General features: G+C 29.1%; 2 protein-coding genes across 7 annotated transcripts; one reads left to right on the forward strand and one right to left on the reverse strand.

Annotated features, from left to right (window-relative positions):
- Positions 1–84: 84 nt before the first annotated feature.
- Positions 85–14,690, reverse strand: LOC124952320 (acyl-CoA Delta-9 desaturase). Of its 6 annotated transcripts, none has more exons than XM_047502003.1 (7): positions 13,054–13,376; positions 12,623–12,680; positions 2,408–3,085; positions 1,775–1,905; positions 1,435–1,640; positions 994–1,179; positions 85–910 (listed from the first exon to the last, which is right to left on the reverse strand). In XM_047502003.1, exons 3-7 carry the CDS (start codon positions 2,694–2,696, stop codon positions 595–597), a joined length of 1,128 nt encoding a protein of 375 aa, XP_047357959.1. In that variant the 5' UTR covers positions 2,697–3,085; positions 12,623–12,680; positions 13,054–13,376; the 3' UTR covers positions 85–594. The 6 variants fall into 6 exon arrangements, with proteins under 6 accessions (XP_047357959.1, XP_047357956.1, XP_047357961.1 ...); XM_047502000.1 differs by having other exon boundaries at positions 13,024–13,376; XM_047502005.1 differs by lacking the exons at positions 12,623–12,680; positions 13,054–13,376 and adding an exon at positions 14,672–14,690.
- A 104-nt stretch (positions 14,691–14,794) lies between these two features.
- Positions 14,795–18,189, forward strand: LOC124952318 (USP6 N-terminal-like protein). Its single transcript, XM_047501993.1, has 8 exons — positions 14,795–14,981; positions 15,381–15,620; positions 15,687–16,010; positions 16,083–16,270; positions 16,389–16,549; positions 16,625–16,945; positions 17,026–17,164; positions 17,597–18,189. The coding sequence occupies exons 2-8, from the start codon at positions 15,466–15,468 to the stop codon at positions 18,022–18,024; spliced, it is 1,716 nt and encodes a 571-aa protein (XP_047357949.1). The 5' UTR covers positions 14,795–14,981; positions 15,381–15,465; the 3' UTR covers positions 18,025–18,189.
- Positions 18,190–18,223: the final 34 nt, after the last annotated feature.

Genomic DNA, 18,223 nt, shown 5'->3' on the forward strand with positions numbered 1-18,223 from the left:
GTGTATGTGTCGAATCTTTACACATTAAAGAAAAAACCTACTACAGAAAATCAACTACCGTGAAAACTTGATGATTGAAAAATCTATTTTTTATTTTTTTATTTATTTATTAAGCTAATGGCCTTATGACAAATAAATCAGAATAATATTCTTTCAACAAAAGTAACATAACATTTGTTGCATTTCTATTTCAAAATATGTATCCATACAATCGGAAACAACAACAACAATTAATAATACTTTATTAAATAAAAATTAACGTATTTTTATGCAACCACGTGAAAATACATATGTATTAAACATATGAAAAAAAAACGAAAAAGCATAAAAATAGCTTTTTTATTTTTCTTTGTTTCTTTTTACCTCATCATTATACTCTTATACTTCATTATACGGAATTACATTTATGCTTTCAATTAATAATGCAAGAACGTGTTCTTTGTTATTCCACGATTATAAAATTTTTATATAAATCTAAGATATTTTTACTTTTCTAGAAAATATAAAAAAGACGGCAGGATAATAAGAACGACGACAAAGAATCTGCTGTATTTTGTACCGGCGTATTAATATAATAAAAAAGGAACTAATTGTTTATAAAAATTTTTTATCCATCGTTTCTAATTCTTGAAGATCTTCTTTAGGGATGTCCACATCTCCATAACCCCAAACATGACTACCATCACCAGATTTATTTGCCCTTCGCCGTATCATTTCTGGCGAGACATATTTCCGATCATAAGCCCAACCAATACGAGCGAAAGCATCGATGAATCCAGTCGTTATATTGAAAGAATAATCACCGAGTTCTCCGGTCTTGTAATCCCATGGAAAAACATGATGGTAATTGTGCCAGCCTTCTCCAAGCGCTGCTATGGAAACCGCTATATTCTCGACTGGTGAGATATTCCTATAATTATATCTTTCATTTAATATCATTCTACGACATTGTGAAAGATTCATTTAAAGAAATTGTCTGACTAACTGACTTACTTATCGTAAGGTTTCTGACCCCACATGTGTGCGACACTATTAACGAAGAAAGCTATATTGAGCGTTACGCAAAATCGGAAATTAAAACTAACCCAGAAAGATGTCCAGAATGTTTCAGACCAAAGGTAATAAGGTACCGCGACCGGTAATCCAATGGTCAAAAGAGCAAATAGAGGTATATAAAATCTATAAAATTAAAAAAAGTTTTAAATAAATAAATAAATAAATAAATAAATATATATATATATATATATGTGTGTGTATGTATATCAACAAAGTAATACAAACATATTATCTTATTGCTTAACGAGTCTTAACGAAACGAAAATATCGATTTGTTTTTATTTTAACTATATATAATTCATCAAGAATAATATTTATATGAAATATATTATTTGTATTTCTTCTTTAAATGCTTTCTTTGTTTTCCTACAAGCTCACCTCTTTTGCCACATCACTATCGGATCGGCCTCAAGATCACTCATATCAACGACTTTGCGTTTAGCCACAACGTCTGGGTGAGGTGTTGTAAAAAGCCATCCTACATGAGCGAAGAAAAAACCTCTTTTTGCATTATGTGGATCGGCATCGGTCTCGCTGTATTTGTGGTGCACCCTATGGTCCAATGCCCATGCGTAAACGTGTTTCTTTAATTGAAATTAGTATTAGAATTATTCTATTGGTATATAAATTATTCATTTCCTTATAACTTTAATATAGGAATACAATAAAAATAATAATCTTAAAATATTTATATATATATATATATATATATACATACTTGACCAGTTATCGTGAAAAGGAAGACTAGAATTAATCGCAATGGCCATTTCGCTTTGTACGCCCTGTGAGACCATAATCTGTGAGCTCCCGCTGTTATGCCAAAACCGGAAGTGTATATCACTATGAAAGCTGTGGAAAAAAAAGTTTTCATGGTTAAATTTAATCACAATATAATATGAAAAAAGAATTTCATTTAATAAAATTTCGTAAGCGTTTTTTCTTAGTTATAATTTTGCCGTCATCCATATTATAAAATCTTACATATCTTACATATTAAATTTTTCAAGGAATATCTCGATACGTAATAGGGATTAACTTAGAGAATTCGAGGCTATAATATGTTGACAGTTTAACGGCAAGATAATCGAACGAAATAAAGCTCTATGATTCATTTTATCATTTTTCCTTATCGCCCTTACTCTTGATATCAACCTCTCGTTAACTATTACGTTTGCTATCACTAACTTATAATATACCAAAAATAATATTATATATATTTTCTTTTTTATTTTCTCTCTATACTTATTTCCTTCTTAATATCTATAATATTTTTCGAAGTATAAGATTCTTTGATAGTTAATAATGGACAAAGTAATTTTAATAATGAGTTGTATAAACGGATAAAACTTACCCCACAAAGACGTCACAAATTTCGCCTGTGTGAACATGAGGTAGAATCCATAAAGACAACCTCCATGGATGAATATTTGCGCAGAAAGATCCAACCACTTGATTTTTGGAACGTACTGAATCCGGTCACTCAAAGAAGAATCCTCTGATAGAGACGTTCGATCTATCTTGACTTCTTTAATCCTCGACTCCTCCATTTTTTTCATCGAAGAAGGATCAACTTCTTCATAAGCAGCTTTTTCATTGACGGCACACCTCATAGTTAGTACTCTTTCCTTATCAGGGCACATACCCAACAATTCTCTCTTTCTTTCTCTCTTTCTCTCTTTATTTTCCTTCTTTTTATCTTCCTTCTATCTACCACGTCTCTCTCTTTTTATGTACTCGCAAAGTTTCTTTCTTATCAATTTATTTTCTTGAATTTCGAATTTATTAGAAGTACGTGTGTACACGTCACTTCTAAATGTACACGTATACACGTACAGATACTCTCTCTCTTTCTCTCTCTTTCTCTCTCTCTCCTTTTTAATTTCTTTTTTAACGTATGATCAAAATAACGTTGCATACGTTTTACATCTTCGTCATCTTTCTCTACCTCCCTCGCGAAGATGGCGATTTAATTCAAGTCTTTGATCGATGATCCATCGAAGTTAATTGTTTTCCAGATAGATCAAATACTCTGAAAAGAAAAGAAAAGAAAATATAAGTACTTCGATATTGCCGGACTGCATACTTTATATGTATGTGACACTCTCGAAAGTTAAAGCATCGATTGTTTTCTCGATTGATCATAATGTACTTATTTTTTTTTTTTTTAACTTTCTTAAAAATCTGAAATTATAATTGTACTAGGAATAAAATCCAAATCGGAAATAATAACGTCCTCGAGAGCTTTACCAGAGAATATTTTTAATTTTTTCTTTTATTTTATTTTGTTTTACTCTTTTTTCCCCCCTTAATTTTCATATTCATACCAATCGTAAAGTTTGTATATTTAATCGACTTTTCTTTCCGCATATATGATCCTAATAATATAAAATCATATTGTATAATCGTATAAGGTGAATCATTTAAGTGGAAATATCTATATATTATGTGCTGTTTATCAATAATATGATAAACAAGATAAGATATCACTAGTAAAAGATAATTCTAAGAAAAAGTATATCTATTGGTATATTTATTTTTAGAAAATTATAATTTTTCATTAAAAAGTACTATCATAAATTTATACTAATAATGAAATAATCAAATGTTTTCATAGAACTCAACATTATATAATAAATATCGTATTAACAATATCAAAGATAGAAAGAGAAAACCCGTAGATATATATATATACTAATAATATTTTGTTTGCCCGATATTTCGAGAAATATTATATACATTATACATTAAAAGTAACTGATCCGTTTATCTCACACAACTGCAAAACAAATGTATTATATTATACATATATCTGTGTATATTATACATATATATATATATGTATATATACATATGAAGTACCGTTATATGATATAATCATGAATACGAAAGTGGAATTACAAACATCGGCTATTATTTAACATTTCTATTATCAACTAATTAAACAGACACTTGAAGAAAGAATAGTGATAAATCGATTTTTTACATCTCTCTCTCTTTCTCTTTTTCTCTCTATCTATCTATCTATCGATCTATCTATTTCTCTCTCTCTCCCTCTCTCTCTCTCTCTCCCTCTCTCTCTCTCTCTCTCCCTCTCTCTTTTTCTTTCTATGTATGTCATACACATGCACATTATCTCCAACGACATGTGTTTAGAAACACAGAGCAACATCAGTTGAATGAGATATTGATTATCGTAAAAATAATGAAAAAAAGCACATTAAATAATATGTAATTGTTTCAATGATTAACAATCAGAATTCTAATAAATATTTCATTATTAATAATTTCAGAATTTTTTTAAATTTTTATTTTAATTAAATTAACTCTTTATAGTGCCCTCTAACTTCAAAGTCACGTATCTAAGTATATATATATATATATATATATATATATATATATATATATATATATATCTTTATTTTTTTATCTTATTTTATTTTATCACTATAAAATTATTTGTTAATTCACATACATTGTTCTTCATATTGTTTTAAATCGAAATTATACTGAATATTGTATAACATTATATTATAATCTATATATATATATATATGTATATACAAGGTGTTCAAAATATAGCGTTAAAAATTATTATCTCAAAAAAACAGTATTTTTGAGAAAAAATTGTTTAGATAAGAGTTATCTCATCCCACTGGGAAATATTACAGTATTTATTGTTTTTTTATCTAATGAAAGGTTTTAAAGTCATTTCAAGGTTAATTTTTTTTTTATAGGAACCTATATTTTTCATAACGGCAACATTTACTACATAGAAAGAAAAAAAAAATAGGTAACTTCTTCCCAAAATATTTTTTCATCTTAAGCCCGAAAAAATTGAATTACAGAGAATTAAATTTTTCATCGTAGCAAAAAATTAATGTCCATTTGTTCTTATTTCTTTTTATTATATATAGTTGTTATTATTATTTAAAAGTAAAACAAAGTGATAAGTAAGATGAAAATGTTTTTATGGAATAGTCTCTCAATGATTTTTGTCGTATCTAGGAACAGAACGATTCAATGATTTATCTAAGGAATAATCAATGTTAGGGTGCGAGTTACAATCATTGACGATGAATTTCAATTATTGAGTGCGAGTTTCAATCATTGACGATCAGTTTCAATCGCCGATCATGATTGAAACTCGCACATTGAGGAACTACTCCATAGACATGCCGTGAATCCTTAGCGGACTATTTCGTAAATATACTCAATTAATCATAAAATTATTTTATTCATAGATAAATCATGAATCATTAAATATTTCGTAGACACTTTGTAAATCCGTAGAATCATCTATACTCCTCCCTTATCATTTTAATTAATTTTTAAATATATCAATAAGATAACAATAAATAAATAAATAAATAAATAAATAAAAATGTATATATATATATATATATATATATGTACACGTAATGGATTTAATAATTAACTTATAATTAAATAAACATTTCATTGAGATTGACAAAGAAATAATTCAATCGCATTTAATCTTTAATCGTTAATTGAATTATATATAACCCATCGATATTGATCAAAGGCAATTGTAAGTTGTGTTCAAGGATAGAAGAAAATCAATTCGCGATATTGCAAAGGTATCTATTAAAAATTTTCCAGAACACATTAATAACATTTGATCGTCGTATTCCTCCTTTCTCTTCTTTTATTTTTCTTTTCCCCTTTTTTTTTCTTTTTTTTTTCTATCTTCTCCTCAAATACGAAATGAAAGTATAACGGTTTAACGATTCAACGGGAGTTAATCATCATTATTATCGTACACCAACCAACGTCGATAATATTGATGCGCGCGAGGAAAGTTACGAAAGAGCACTGGCACTTTGCGATAGAGCCAATCGAGCCTAGACTTCGCATTAACAGGCGCCTACGATCCTACGAAGGGAAAGCTTAAATTGACTCTTCACAACTTATCCAATGTATCGTTCAAACAAAAGACAAGTCCTTTTCTCTAGATCAATCAAAGATACGACGAGGTTAGTTTTATAACTTGGCTATAAAAAAAAAAAAACAAGAAAAAAAAGAACATATATAAACTACAAAATACGCTTTATTAAGATGACTTAAATTTCAGCGATGATAATCTTGTTTACGTGTACGAATAAAATAGAACATTTCGTTAATTAGTTAAAACGATTGGGGAATTAAAAAAAAAAAAAAAAAGAAAAAAAACGAAAGAAAGACAAATTTTATCAATAATTATCATACCTAATGTAACCGCTATAATAAAATGAAATCCATAAAATAATTCATATTAGTAATAATTATAATTTCTTTTGTTTCATTGTTTCTAATTACATAAATTGTACGTATAATACTCGCATAATCAACGTAAATCCTATAACGAAGATCGACGATTATACTAATTATTTATCCCTCTCGAATGAAATTGTAAAAACGCGAAATAATAATTTATAACTAATTCATAGACTTTTAATAATTGGTCGTAAATAAAATTCTAATCGCTGAGATTCCGATCTCTTTTTATTAATTAATCTCTATAATGCTTTACTTATTGTTTTGTACGATTTTATGAGTAGACGATATTGATTTATATCGTTCTTTCTTTTTCCTTTTTTATTTTTCTATCACGATTTAAATCATATAAGTTATTTATATATTTATGCTTCATATCTATTATTACCAGTCATTATTATATATTGTTTATTCGTATTGTGTACAATCGAAATAAAACTAAAAAAAAATAACAGTTGTTTCTTTTTCGATGGAAGCTAGTCAACTTTCTTAACAAATAACACGAAATAAAATACAGAAAAAAAACGTAAAAAAATAAAAAATAACGTGAAAAATGATTAATCGCGAATATACGTATAATCAATTAAAATTATTTATCATTTTTCGATCCAATTGTTTGTAATTTCAAAACAATCGATAACATAAAAAGAAAGTTAAACAAATGCTGTCCGAGCTCTTGACTTTTACAAGCATAATGGTGTTGATTTGTTATGATATTTGATATTTATGCTTTTGTAAATACATTGTGTCCTTCATGCATTTGATACATATACAAATCAAAACAAAATATAAGTAAGTACATGATGTGACACATAAAGAATGTACATATCTATATTAATGCATGACCTCCTTCGTGACAATCACTTGTACTTATTATATAACTATACTAAAAAATACTTTTTTTCTATTTTTTTTTTTTTTTTTTTGAACAATAGGAGAATCTTTTTAAAACATAAAAACTTTGATATTCTTTTCAGACTCGATTTGAAATTACGTAAATCACTTTTTCTTCATCTTATACATAATAATATAATATAGTATAAATATGAAATAATAATAATATTGTCTCGACAAAAATTAAAAATACATACATTTTGATCGAATAAAGCTGTCTTTTAGGTATAATAATATAATATTAATAAAACTTGCAAGTCGGATGATAATTCGTTACTTAAAATAATATATATACATATATATATATATATATATATATATATATATATATATATATATTATCTCTCCTTATAAAAATTCAGGATTCTATAAGAATATACAAATAACCAAATAAGACGAATTTTACCGACGAAATACATATAGATATCTAACATATTCTATGTAAAAAAAATAACAAATAATACGTTAAATATTATCGCATGTTACTTTGGTGGTCTTATCGCCTAAGATATTGTATTTATGTATCGTCTATGATGTATAGTGTAACCTATGAACGTTGTACGCGCGTTACTATTTTGTGAAAAACTAAAAGCAGGAAAAAGACAGAGAAGGAATAAAAGGAAGATAGAAAAAAAAAAAATAATCGATATTTGCGAACCAACGATAATAATCACAGAATACAGTCGCGTGTGCTCAGCTCTTTTTCTTAACAGGCCTTACTCTTATTGATCCGAACAAAAGCGATTCTTTTTGAACGCGCGCACGATCTCTCTTTCATATCCATTTGTAGCGTATAAATATATGTGTACATGTGTGTGCGTGTGTATAACTAATTTTTATTTACAACTTATTTGACTATTGCAAAATTCGATCGCGTTAAGCTTCAGCATTTTGAGAAATATGGTCGAATATATTGTACTAATCTATCAAAGACAATGATACAAAATTTAAAGGCAAGCATAAATAAGTAAGTAAATGTATAATAATAAATTATGATAAATACATATGAATTAGATATACATATACATGAATATATATAATATAGTTAATACATATACGTGCCTCAAAATTCTTTTTTCATGAGTATAGAAAAAGTGTATCGACTTATAGTTATTTCGATTAAAATTAAATAAGAAGTAGATTCGCTCTCCCTCTTCCTCTCCCTCCTCCCTCGCACTCTCTCTTTCTTTCTTTTTTTCTTGATTGAATTTGTTAGAACGAACGTTCATAGCGCCAGTACAGACAAACGGTGACGTAACGTTGTTCTAACATGCACGATGCGTTAACGCAAACGAGCAGTGCTATATACACGTTGAATTCGCATATCGTTTTTTTGATATTTAACGTCATCTATTATTGTGAACATGAATCTTCCAGATATTTATATACTTTTCATTAAAATTATACGAATATTTTCAACAAATAAACCATGAAAGCTTTTTTTAATTATATTAATTTGAAGTTTAATATCAATATCGTAGACGTTTAACCATTCGACAGGACAAAATAGGCAATTACGTCGACGTAGCATCGCTTGCGGTGAAATGACGACATTGCACATTCAATATGTATATATATATATATATATATATATATATATATATATAAGTAAATAAATACTTATGTATTTACGTTCTTCGCAACTCACGTTTGATGAACCATGCGTCATTTATCCCCTTTTATCCTCTGAATGTCTCCATCGATCAGTAAATCGACTCTTCGTTTCTCTTCGTTACTATCGCGCACGAGGATTAAATAATAATAAAAAGAAAAATACCTTTACAAAGGAAAAAGAAAAAAAAAAACAAAGTAACCTTGTGACTGCATAACCAGTGTCCACATAGAACTTCATAATATGAAAATATCTCGCAATCGTTACTTATGAATCATGTATCTATTTATTATTCTTTACACGCATCTTTATGTTTTATATATGTCTTCTTCGAATATCGTTTGATTTCTTAAATTTCTGATACGTTTAAATGATCGTAGACTTTTCATTTCCATTTTCAAAACACTCGACACATTTCCTTTCATTTAGTTTATTATGAATCTTTAAGCAATTTGTATTCGTTCGTATTAATCGATTCTTTTTTTTAATTACACTTTTTCTATTCTTTATCTCTCTTCTTTATCAATAGACTTACGATCGAGTGTGTATAAACATAGTTACCAATTATAATCACGAAAGTCTATTGTTCCGAAATTACCGATCTCTTCGGCCTTCGAACGTGTAATTGAATTTTCGCGGAAATTTACTGCCGCCAATCGGAATTCTGTTTACTAATCTCGTTAGCTGTTGTTTTTGATTGAACGAAAGCGTACTTACTCACGAAACGTCTCGCTCGATATTAAATCAATATTTTCAAAGTAACATACTGCATTTTAATTACTCATTTCTAAAGAATAATTTTCTTGTTGTTTAAAAAATACACGATTAATGATATTAAAAAATAGAAATAGAAAAAGAAAAGAAATAACAATAATTTTCTGACATAGATAAATTATTCTTTTTTTTTTTTTTCGTACGTTTTTTATAGACCTTCACCCTGTGCTTCCAAAGATGTCGAAAGATTAATTTTGGCTTGGCATGAAAACAAATTTATTATGGATAAGAAGTCTCTAAAAACGTATAATACTCCATTGAATCTCTTATCGGTTGCTCGATGTTTTCTAATATCGCGTCTAAGTATCCGGTTAGCGTGTAACGATTAATTAAAAATGAAAGACGAAAGTCTGACGATAATCGTTAGACGCTTTTTTCAATCGACCGTATTCGATACGGGGATCAAGAATTTCATCAAATTAAGTTAAAACATTGCGACGCCGGAAATCTAAATATAATCAACGGCATCTCAAGGAAATTTATTTGCGTTGTACATTCGACGACAAGGAAAATAACAAAATAAAAAAATAAAAAGACAAAAAAGAAAAGAAAAAGAAATTTTCTCGTCGAATAAAAGATTTAGAAATCGAATAGGAGTAACCAATAGGGAACTTATTCTATATATCTTAATTCCACTTCTGTCGCATGGCCTTTAATCAATGTTTATTGTTAGTAATTTATAGTTCACGGTCAAATGTATCGCTCAACGTTTCATTTCGTCCGCCTTTGTAATATCCTCTAACAAATAAGTAAGATGCAGGAAACAAGCATAAGAGATAACAAGAATTTATGAGGGGGGAGGGAGAGAGAGAAAAAGAGAGAGAGAGAGAGAGAGAGAGAGAGAGAGAGAGAGAGAATATAAACTCGAAAGAACACGAACGACAATAAACGACAAGCTGTGATTAAATATCGCAACTTGTGTTTAAAACTATATCAATGAAGTAGTAGTTATTCTTAGCAAGGATACAAAAAACATTGGCTTTTAAAAATGTCTCAAGACTCAGCGTATAGTATTTAAGAACGTTTTTGTATCTTTTATTTTTACGTCTCGCTAATTACACGTGAGATATACACACACATAAGATAGAGATATATGAGAAAGGATCTCTAAAAAGAAATTTTCGATTTTATATATCTATATACACATACACATATATATATAAATAATACAAATATGACATCATACATGTGTTTAGACAAAAAGAAAAAAAAAAAAAAAAAAAAAAAAGAAAAGAAAGAAAGCAAGTGCGCAGTGTATAAATCTTATGACTCCGTGTCTACTCGAACCCACGCCCGTTTAGTATTACGTCATTTACACGGCAAGAAGAGAGACACTCGTGTTCACTCTATTACACTACTACCTAGAAGTAGTAGTAAAAATACGTCTTACGGTCATCTTACGTTAGATGTTTATAAAGAGGTAGAAAGAGAGAGAGAGAGAAAGAGAGAGAGAGAAAGATAGAGAAACATACTAACATATACATATGTACAAGAAGAAAATACACACATGTACAAGGAATTCGGCTCACCAAGGCCCTTCGCCTCTAAAGAAAGATAAGACCATACGTGAAATATTGCAAAAGGTGTTCATTGCTTCATAAATTTGTTCTCTCTTTTTTTCCATTACTCTCTCTCTCTCTCTCTCTCTCTCTCTCTCTCTCTCTCTCTCTCTCTCTCTCTCTCTCTCTCTCTCCCTTTCTCTGTCTATCATTATCTTTACCTCTATTACTTATTTTTTGTTACGTCGAAAAAATAGCTTCTACGATTTCTATAAATTAATACAGAGAATTAATGTTGTTATTAATGGTGACATAATATGTAGAAAATAGAAAAAAAGATATAAACTGTTGCATGAACAATAACATACAAATGCATTACGAAACACATAGAAATAATTTACTATTCACCAGTTTCACTGGTTAAAGGTTACGCTTAGCTCTCTCTCTCTTTCTCTCTCTCTCTCTCTCTCTCTCTCTCTCTCTCTCTCTCTCTCTCTCTCTCTCCACGTTCCATAACGAATTATACAAATCAAAAAAAAAGGTAATTAATCAATCGATAAAATTATCACGAATTTGAATTTCCATACGTGTAAATTATATAAAAATATGTTAATTGAACATTCATCTAACATCATTAAACCGGTCGTCTGCACTTGCTCGTGAATCGGTTGTATATAGTTTAAGATTCCTCGTCGAATACATTCGAGTCAAGTTGCCATAAATGGAATAAAAATGAAGTTCAAATGAAGTTTACGAATGTGATCACAATCATAGTACTAAATAGAAAAGAAAAAGAATATAACTATTTGCATGGTACATATAGAAACATTAATTAAACGTATTTAAAAACAAATTAATATTGATCCAACAAAATTATTAGAAACCAGATAGTTTTCCTTTCGAAGGCCCTACGAAAAAAAAAAAAAAAAAGAAAGAAAAACACTAGAAATAGATATCTAATTGCTAACATATCAATTCCTACAAATATCGTAAATATCGTTTAATATCGTAAAAACATACGCAGATACGAGAGATTGAATAACTAAACCGTTAAAAAAATTTCTTTTACAATATTTTAGAACTATGTACGTTATTATTGAAAGTCAAACGTTGTTGGATAAAATCGATCTATGAAAAACTTCATTGATCTGATTTAAAAGAGTGCACGTTATCGTGTAGTAACATTTATAAACAAAACAGGTCTTCGGTACATTATAAGATATATAAGATACGTGAGATCGTGTAAACGTTCTCTAGGATCATTCGAAGAAAAAAAATTACATGTATCAATTCGACATTTTTTTCCATCGTATTCGTGTAAGCGTAATTTTTTTTTTTCTGTTGATATAAATACAATCTGATATATATATATATATATATATATATATATATATATATATATATTCGAAGAATTTACCGTTGAAATAGAGACAACGAAAATGATGACGATACAACACGTGGACGACATGTGAGACGAAATTCTAACGGTACCAGTTAAAGCAATATCACTCACCAAACAGGAAGATAATATATTAATCCATTTTCGAGTTGAGTATATACAAAATGGATATCTAATAAGAAAAATATATAAGATCGATGTTTGATATGTTATTATTACGAATACAAAGAAAGAAAAAAGACACGAGATATCCTTCCTCGTAATGATGTCACTCCGGATCAAAGCGAATAAAATTATCGATCGAGTTATCACATGTAACAACGACAGAAGGACGTTTGAACATAACGCGAAAAAAGGATAAATAAATGAAATAATAAATAACAATGGAGAAATAGTTTCGTAATATATAAAAGATCTTTACTACGTGAAAGTGATATTTGTTTCTTTCTTTCTTTCTTTCTTTCTTTCTTTTTTTTTTTCTTTCTATTTAACGTTATTGCGATTATGATATTTACATTATGTTAACTTGCTTAATATTTTCCTACATTTACGCTCTTCTAATCCTTTTTCTCAAGACTTGAACTATCATCGATAAAAATCGATAAATCCTCCTACGAGCTGCTTCGTCTTCAAAACTTCACTTATCGATGATTAGGACACTTTTCTTCTTTTTTTTTTATTCTTTCTCTCTCTCTCTCTCTCTGTTTGTCTCTCTCTTTCTCTATTACTCTCTCTTTCTTTCTAACTATCTATCTGTCTATCTCTCCTATCTCTCTCTTTTTCTTTTCTCTATACGCACGAACACTTGCACATAGATCCGAACGCCCGTTGGATGAACAAACGACTGGCTAACGCGTGCGGTGCTGTTCAATCATTTGCGCGCGCGCTCTTTTCGAGGCTTTTAAAGACACGCATGCGCTCTAACGTACACACAAGATTACCGGTGAAAGAGATAAAATTGATAAGAGAGATTTTAACTCTAAGTTTACTACTCGACAGAACGTATATTAAAATATTTTCTCTCCTTCGTACATTTCTATAATTTTTTCTCATCCTTCTTATATTAACTTCGCAATTTCATAAAATCTCGTAATAACTGAATTTCTTCATTCGTTGTAATTGCCAATCAGGAATCTCGGACGATACCATGTTGACTTCCTTTCACTTTGCTTTAAAGAAAGATACTTGCTAAAAGACTTGGATAAAAAGATCTGCTTCGCTTAATTGACTTCGTCCGATCTAACGTAGAATATTATTTTTCTTATTATTACGGATACGAGATACGTCTCATGTTAAAAATATTTCACATGTTTCATCATTTTAAATAAATCAAATAGAAAATGTGATCACGTTTGAAATGATTTTCAATTGATTACGGATCGAAATCATGTTTTATTTTTACACCCACGATATAAATTATACTTGATAGCAAGATTAGGAACGATTGATGTGCTAAATCCAAAGATATTTTTATCGTATTCACGCATAGCGATTGTATTAGTGGGAAATCCGAAATGACGAGGAAGTTCAATTAAATTATTTGCGTCGTCATCAAATAATTGCATCGTCTTAGTCATAGAATCATTCTTGTTGAAAATGTTTTTCAGTAAAAAAAAAAAAAAAAAATGAATAAATAAATAAAAGATTATGTATGTTAATAATACAAATTTATCAAGACTGTCCTCCAAATATTAATTTAAATACCCGTGCTATTGAATACCATCTGATGTGGATAATTTACTATCTTACATACACACATACATACACAGTTTGACTAAATTGAATGCTTCATATATGATACATATATTATATATGCACTTGTAGTGATTATCCGTCGAATAATGTTAACCAATAATATCCTATATCTATAAATTATAATTATACGTAAAATACAATTGAAATATATTATTATATAATAATTATACTTTCCTTAATACGTGATATCACTTTTATCATTGATCAAGAAAAAATTACAAAAAAAAAAAGACAGGCAAGAATCTATGAACACGTAATGATTATATCAGTTGAGCCATGAATCAATGATTTTAATATTATTCGGATATAAAAAAGTAATCAAAGAGAGAGAATATTGTAATATATTAATAAATTAATTTAAACTATTATATAAGATAAAATCTAATAGAAATATTTAATTATGCTTACCATTACACAATTGATTATAATAAAAGAATATTTTGATAAAATTTAAATCTAAAAACGATCGATGCTATGACTATTCGCCTTTTTCTTCGTTAAAACTTCACTGGTTGGATGAGTATATAACTTTTATGTTGGTATTACTGTGGAATGGGAAGTGGGAACATCCAAATCCGGCTTGACGATATACGGTAGTTTTGCTAAACGAAGGGCTCCTTCCAAGAAAGTAATATATCTATATAATATGAAACGCAGAAAATATTTCCGTATTTGAATTTACAGTATTTATGTACATACGGTTCAATAACGACAAACGGTACGTATGTGAACGTTCAACTTACTGTTTATATATAACCTTTTAGCTTGTAGTATGTCATTAATTTAATATCATACGATTTTATAGATATTTACGCAATTTCTTATGATATATATCGTATTATATTATTATTAGTCGTTCTTGCCTTTAGTTAAATGCAATAAATATATACATATGTATTGGCAATATCTTTCCAGCTGTAATATGAATAAACCTCTTATTGCACGAGATATATATGATATATATATATATATGTATATATATACACACATATATATATGTGTGTATATACACATGGATACACAATCTTATATTAACTTATGCATTTTCATCTCTTACCAATATATATTTTAATAGATACATTTAAAAGAAGGTTAACATAATTATCTTATATTTTAGATAAGGGAGAATAATCTTTGATCTGTAGATCATTACTAATGAGACGGAATGTTTGTAAGAGATTGGTCGAGCATTCAAACGTGGAATGAATGAGGAAGAGTTATTGACACGGTCAGCTGCAGAGCGTGATAGAATATTCAGCTGCTATGACCGTGGCAGAGAACATGGAGCCCAAATTGATGCATGGGAAGATCCTGGTTATGAAGTTTATCATACTACAGATAGATATGGATTTATACAGTATGTATTTTGTGAAGATAAATTTAAATATATCATTTATCATCTAATATCTTGCTTGTTGTACAGCGATAAGCGATTACCACGAAGGTTAGGTGCAAATGAAATAAGACTTGATCAAATAGAAATACAAAGATTGAAAAAATGGGAAAAAATGACAAAACAATGGGAGAGTTCATCGACTAAGGAGAAATTACGTCGTAGAATATATAAAGGTATTCCAAATAGATTTAGAGGTCAAGTATGGACTTTATTACTAGGAATAAAAACTCTAAAGGAAGAACAAGCAGGCAAGTATGAAGAAATGCTTAAACTTGCACGTCATTGGTCCACTGAAATTCGGCAAATTGATGCTGATGTTGCTAGACAATATAGGGATCATATCAATTATAGGTATGTAATAGTATAAATATTTTTTTATTTACATTATTTAAGTTCTAGATAATAAACAAAACTTTTCTGCAGGGAGAGATATAGCATAAAACAACGGTCTATGTTCTATGTATTAGCTGCTTATAGTATGTACAACATGGAAGTAGGTTATTGTCAAGGAATGTCAGTTTTGGCTGGATTACTTTTACTGTATATGGATGAAGAAGATGCATTTTGGGGTTTGTCTGTATTACTTGCCGATAAAAAATATAGTATGCACGGTAAGTATATCTTGTAATGACAATTATTAATTATGCTTGAGCTTTTTTTATATAATTAATATAACACAGCATGTATGTGATGCATGTATTAAAGAGTATAAGCATTTTTGATTTCTAGGATTTTATGTTGATGGTTTTCCTAAACTAAATCGCTTCATCGAACATCATGATAAAATAATGAATAAATTTCTACCAAAACTAAAACGAAAACTTGATAAGTGTGGTTGCGATTCTATATTATATGCATTGAAATGGTTCTTTGTTGTTTTCCAAGAACGAGTAAGCACTGTGTATATTGCATTTTAGAAAAATATTAATGTACATCTAAGTAAAATTCCCTATATTGCCTTGTAGACGCCTGTTAGCCTTGGTCTGCGTATTTGGGATATATTTTTACTGGATGGAGACCGCATTTTACCTGCAATGGCATATACTATTATGAAAATGCATAAACGTAATTTAATGCCGATGGAAAGTCTTGATGAATTTTGTAATTATTTGCAAATTAAATTGGAACAAGACTTTGGATTTAATGATGATACCGTAATTAATACCATGGAACGTTGCATGGAAGAACTAAAACGTGCCAAATTAGAATATCCAGGTCCTCCCTTACCACATGAATTACCACAGTATCCAGTTGGTACATTTAAAGAACCCTCTTTCACTAGCAAGGTATTATAACGCGAATTAAATAAAATATCTTTAATATAAAAATAATTATATTAAGTGATTATAATATTACGCTTATACAGGTTGGACGACGTAGTGAAGAATTCAGTGAAGCACAACATATGATGCGCGAGTCGGTAGTACAACGAAGGGATATGGCTCTCGTCGAGGAAGGCAGAGAAAGTACAACGCCAGTTGATCCAAGTAGTGGTGGCCTTGGTGGTAAGTTTGAATCTAGTGACAATACCACACACAATAGCAGAGATATTACTATTTGTCGGCCCATATATGAGGGTGATACAGATGAGAAGAGTGACACTGAAATTGATTCAGCAATTGATATTATACTTATATATAATACTAGATTATAAAACAGATTTAAAAAATCTGGGTTAAAGTTAGATATAAAGAAAAAGTCGATTATAATATTGAAATATATTTTGAAAAAAAATCATTGTAATTTTTGTAATAAATGTAAATATATTTTTTACTTTCATAATACTTCTGGTCATATATGTATTAATTAAAGTTATAACAATCAATTGATAGAATCATAAAAGAACTATCTGCAGTGATGACATTAGGAACACCTTTGCACAGACAGCGAATCGTCAAAATACTAATACAAGCAATAAATTGTGAATGTATGTGCAGGGAGCAAATTCTCATTTGATCCAAGTCTTGACGATGGTGCGTCTCCCAATGGCTCACATCGGTCTTTGGCTGACACATCTGTTACCTCCACAGCTGATCTTTCTGTATTTAGTTCCGCGACACGGTCTCAAGCATTAGACAATAGTCTTGATACTCAAAGCAATCTTTCTAATGGTAGTTCTGGTAGTGGTGGTTTGCTTACACCAAGGGCAACGCCCCATCATCCAAGTCCAGATATTGTACGAATCTATGTACCATATACTTCACCTTCCGCAACTTCGTACAAGGACGATCTTCCTCGCACCCTTCCTCGGTCTTTAGAAACAAATAGAATCCGCATACGTGTTGATCCCGATCAAACTCCTATAGTAGAACACCTTAAGCCACTTTCTTTAGATAGTCCAGAGTTTGAACTAGATCTAAAATAAATAACGAATAGAAATTACGTAACAAGTACTATAAATAGTATTACTACAATCGAAAATAATGAAATTAGATGTATGTTGTATATATCTAATAAAAAAGATATATATATATATATCTATATATATATAATATGTATAGAAGGATGATAATCAGAAACAAAAATATCATCGATAATATCGATATATTTATAATGTGAAAATA

The sequence above is a fragment of the Vespa velutina genome, chromosome 10 (assembly GCF_912470025.1).
Source record: "Vespa velutina chromosome 10, iVesVel2.1, whole genome shotgun sequence".
In the NCBI taxonomy this organism is placed as follows: Eukaryota; Metazoa; Arthropoda; class Insecta; order Hymenoptera; family Vespidae; genus Vespa; species Vespa velutina.

Bases quoted from the DNA above. Each gene is read 5' to 3' on its own strand.
- LOC124952320 (XM_047502005.1), bottom strand. From the start codon at position 2,696: ATGTGCCCTGATAAGGAAAGAGTACTAACTATGAGGTGTGCCGTCAAT. The intron at 1,906-2,407 runs GTAAGTTTTATC...TTTTTTCCACAG, and splicing joins ATTTGTGACGTCTTTGTGGG to CTTTCATAGTGATATACACT. The intron at 1,180-1,434 runs GTGAGCTTGTAG...TTAATTTTATAG, and splicing joins ATAGTGATGTGGCAAAAGAG to ATTTTATATACCTCTATTTG.
- LOC124952318 (XM_047501993.1), top strand. From the start codon at position 15,466: ATGAATGAGGAAGAGTTATTGACACGGTCAGCTGCAGAGCGTGATAGA. The intron at 16,550-16,624 runs GTAAGCACTGTG...ATTGCCTTGTAG, and splicing joins TTGTTGTTTTCCAAGAACGA to ACGCCTGTTAGCCTTGGTCT. The intron at 17,165-17,596 runs GTAAGTTTGAAT...ATGTATGTGCAG, and splicing joins AAGTAGTGGTGGCCTTGGTG to GGAGCAAATTCTCATTTGAT.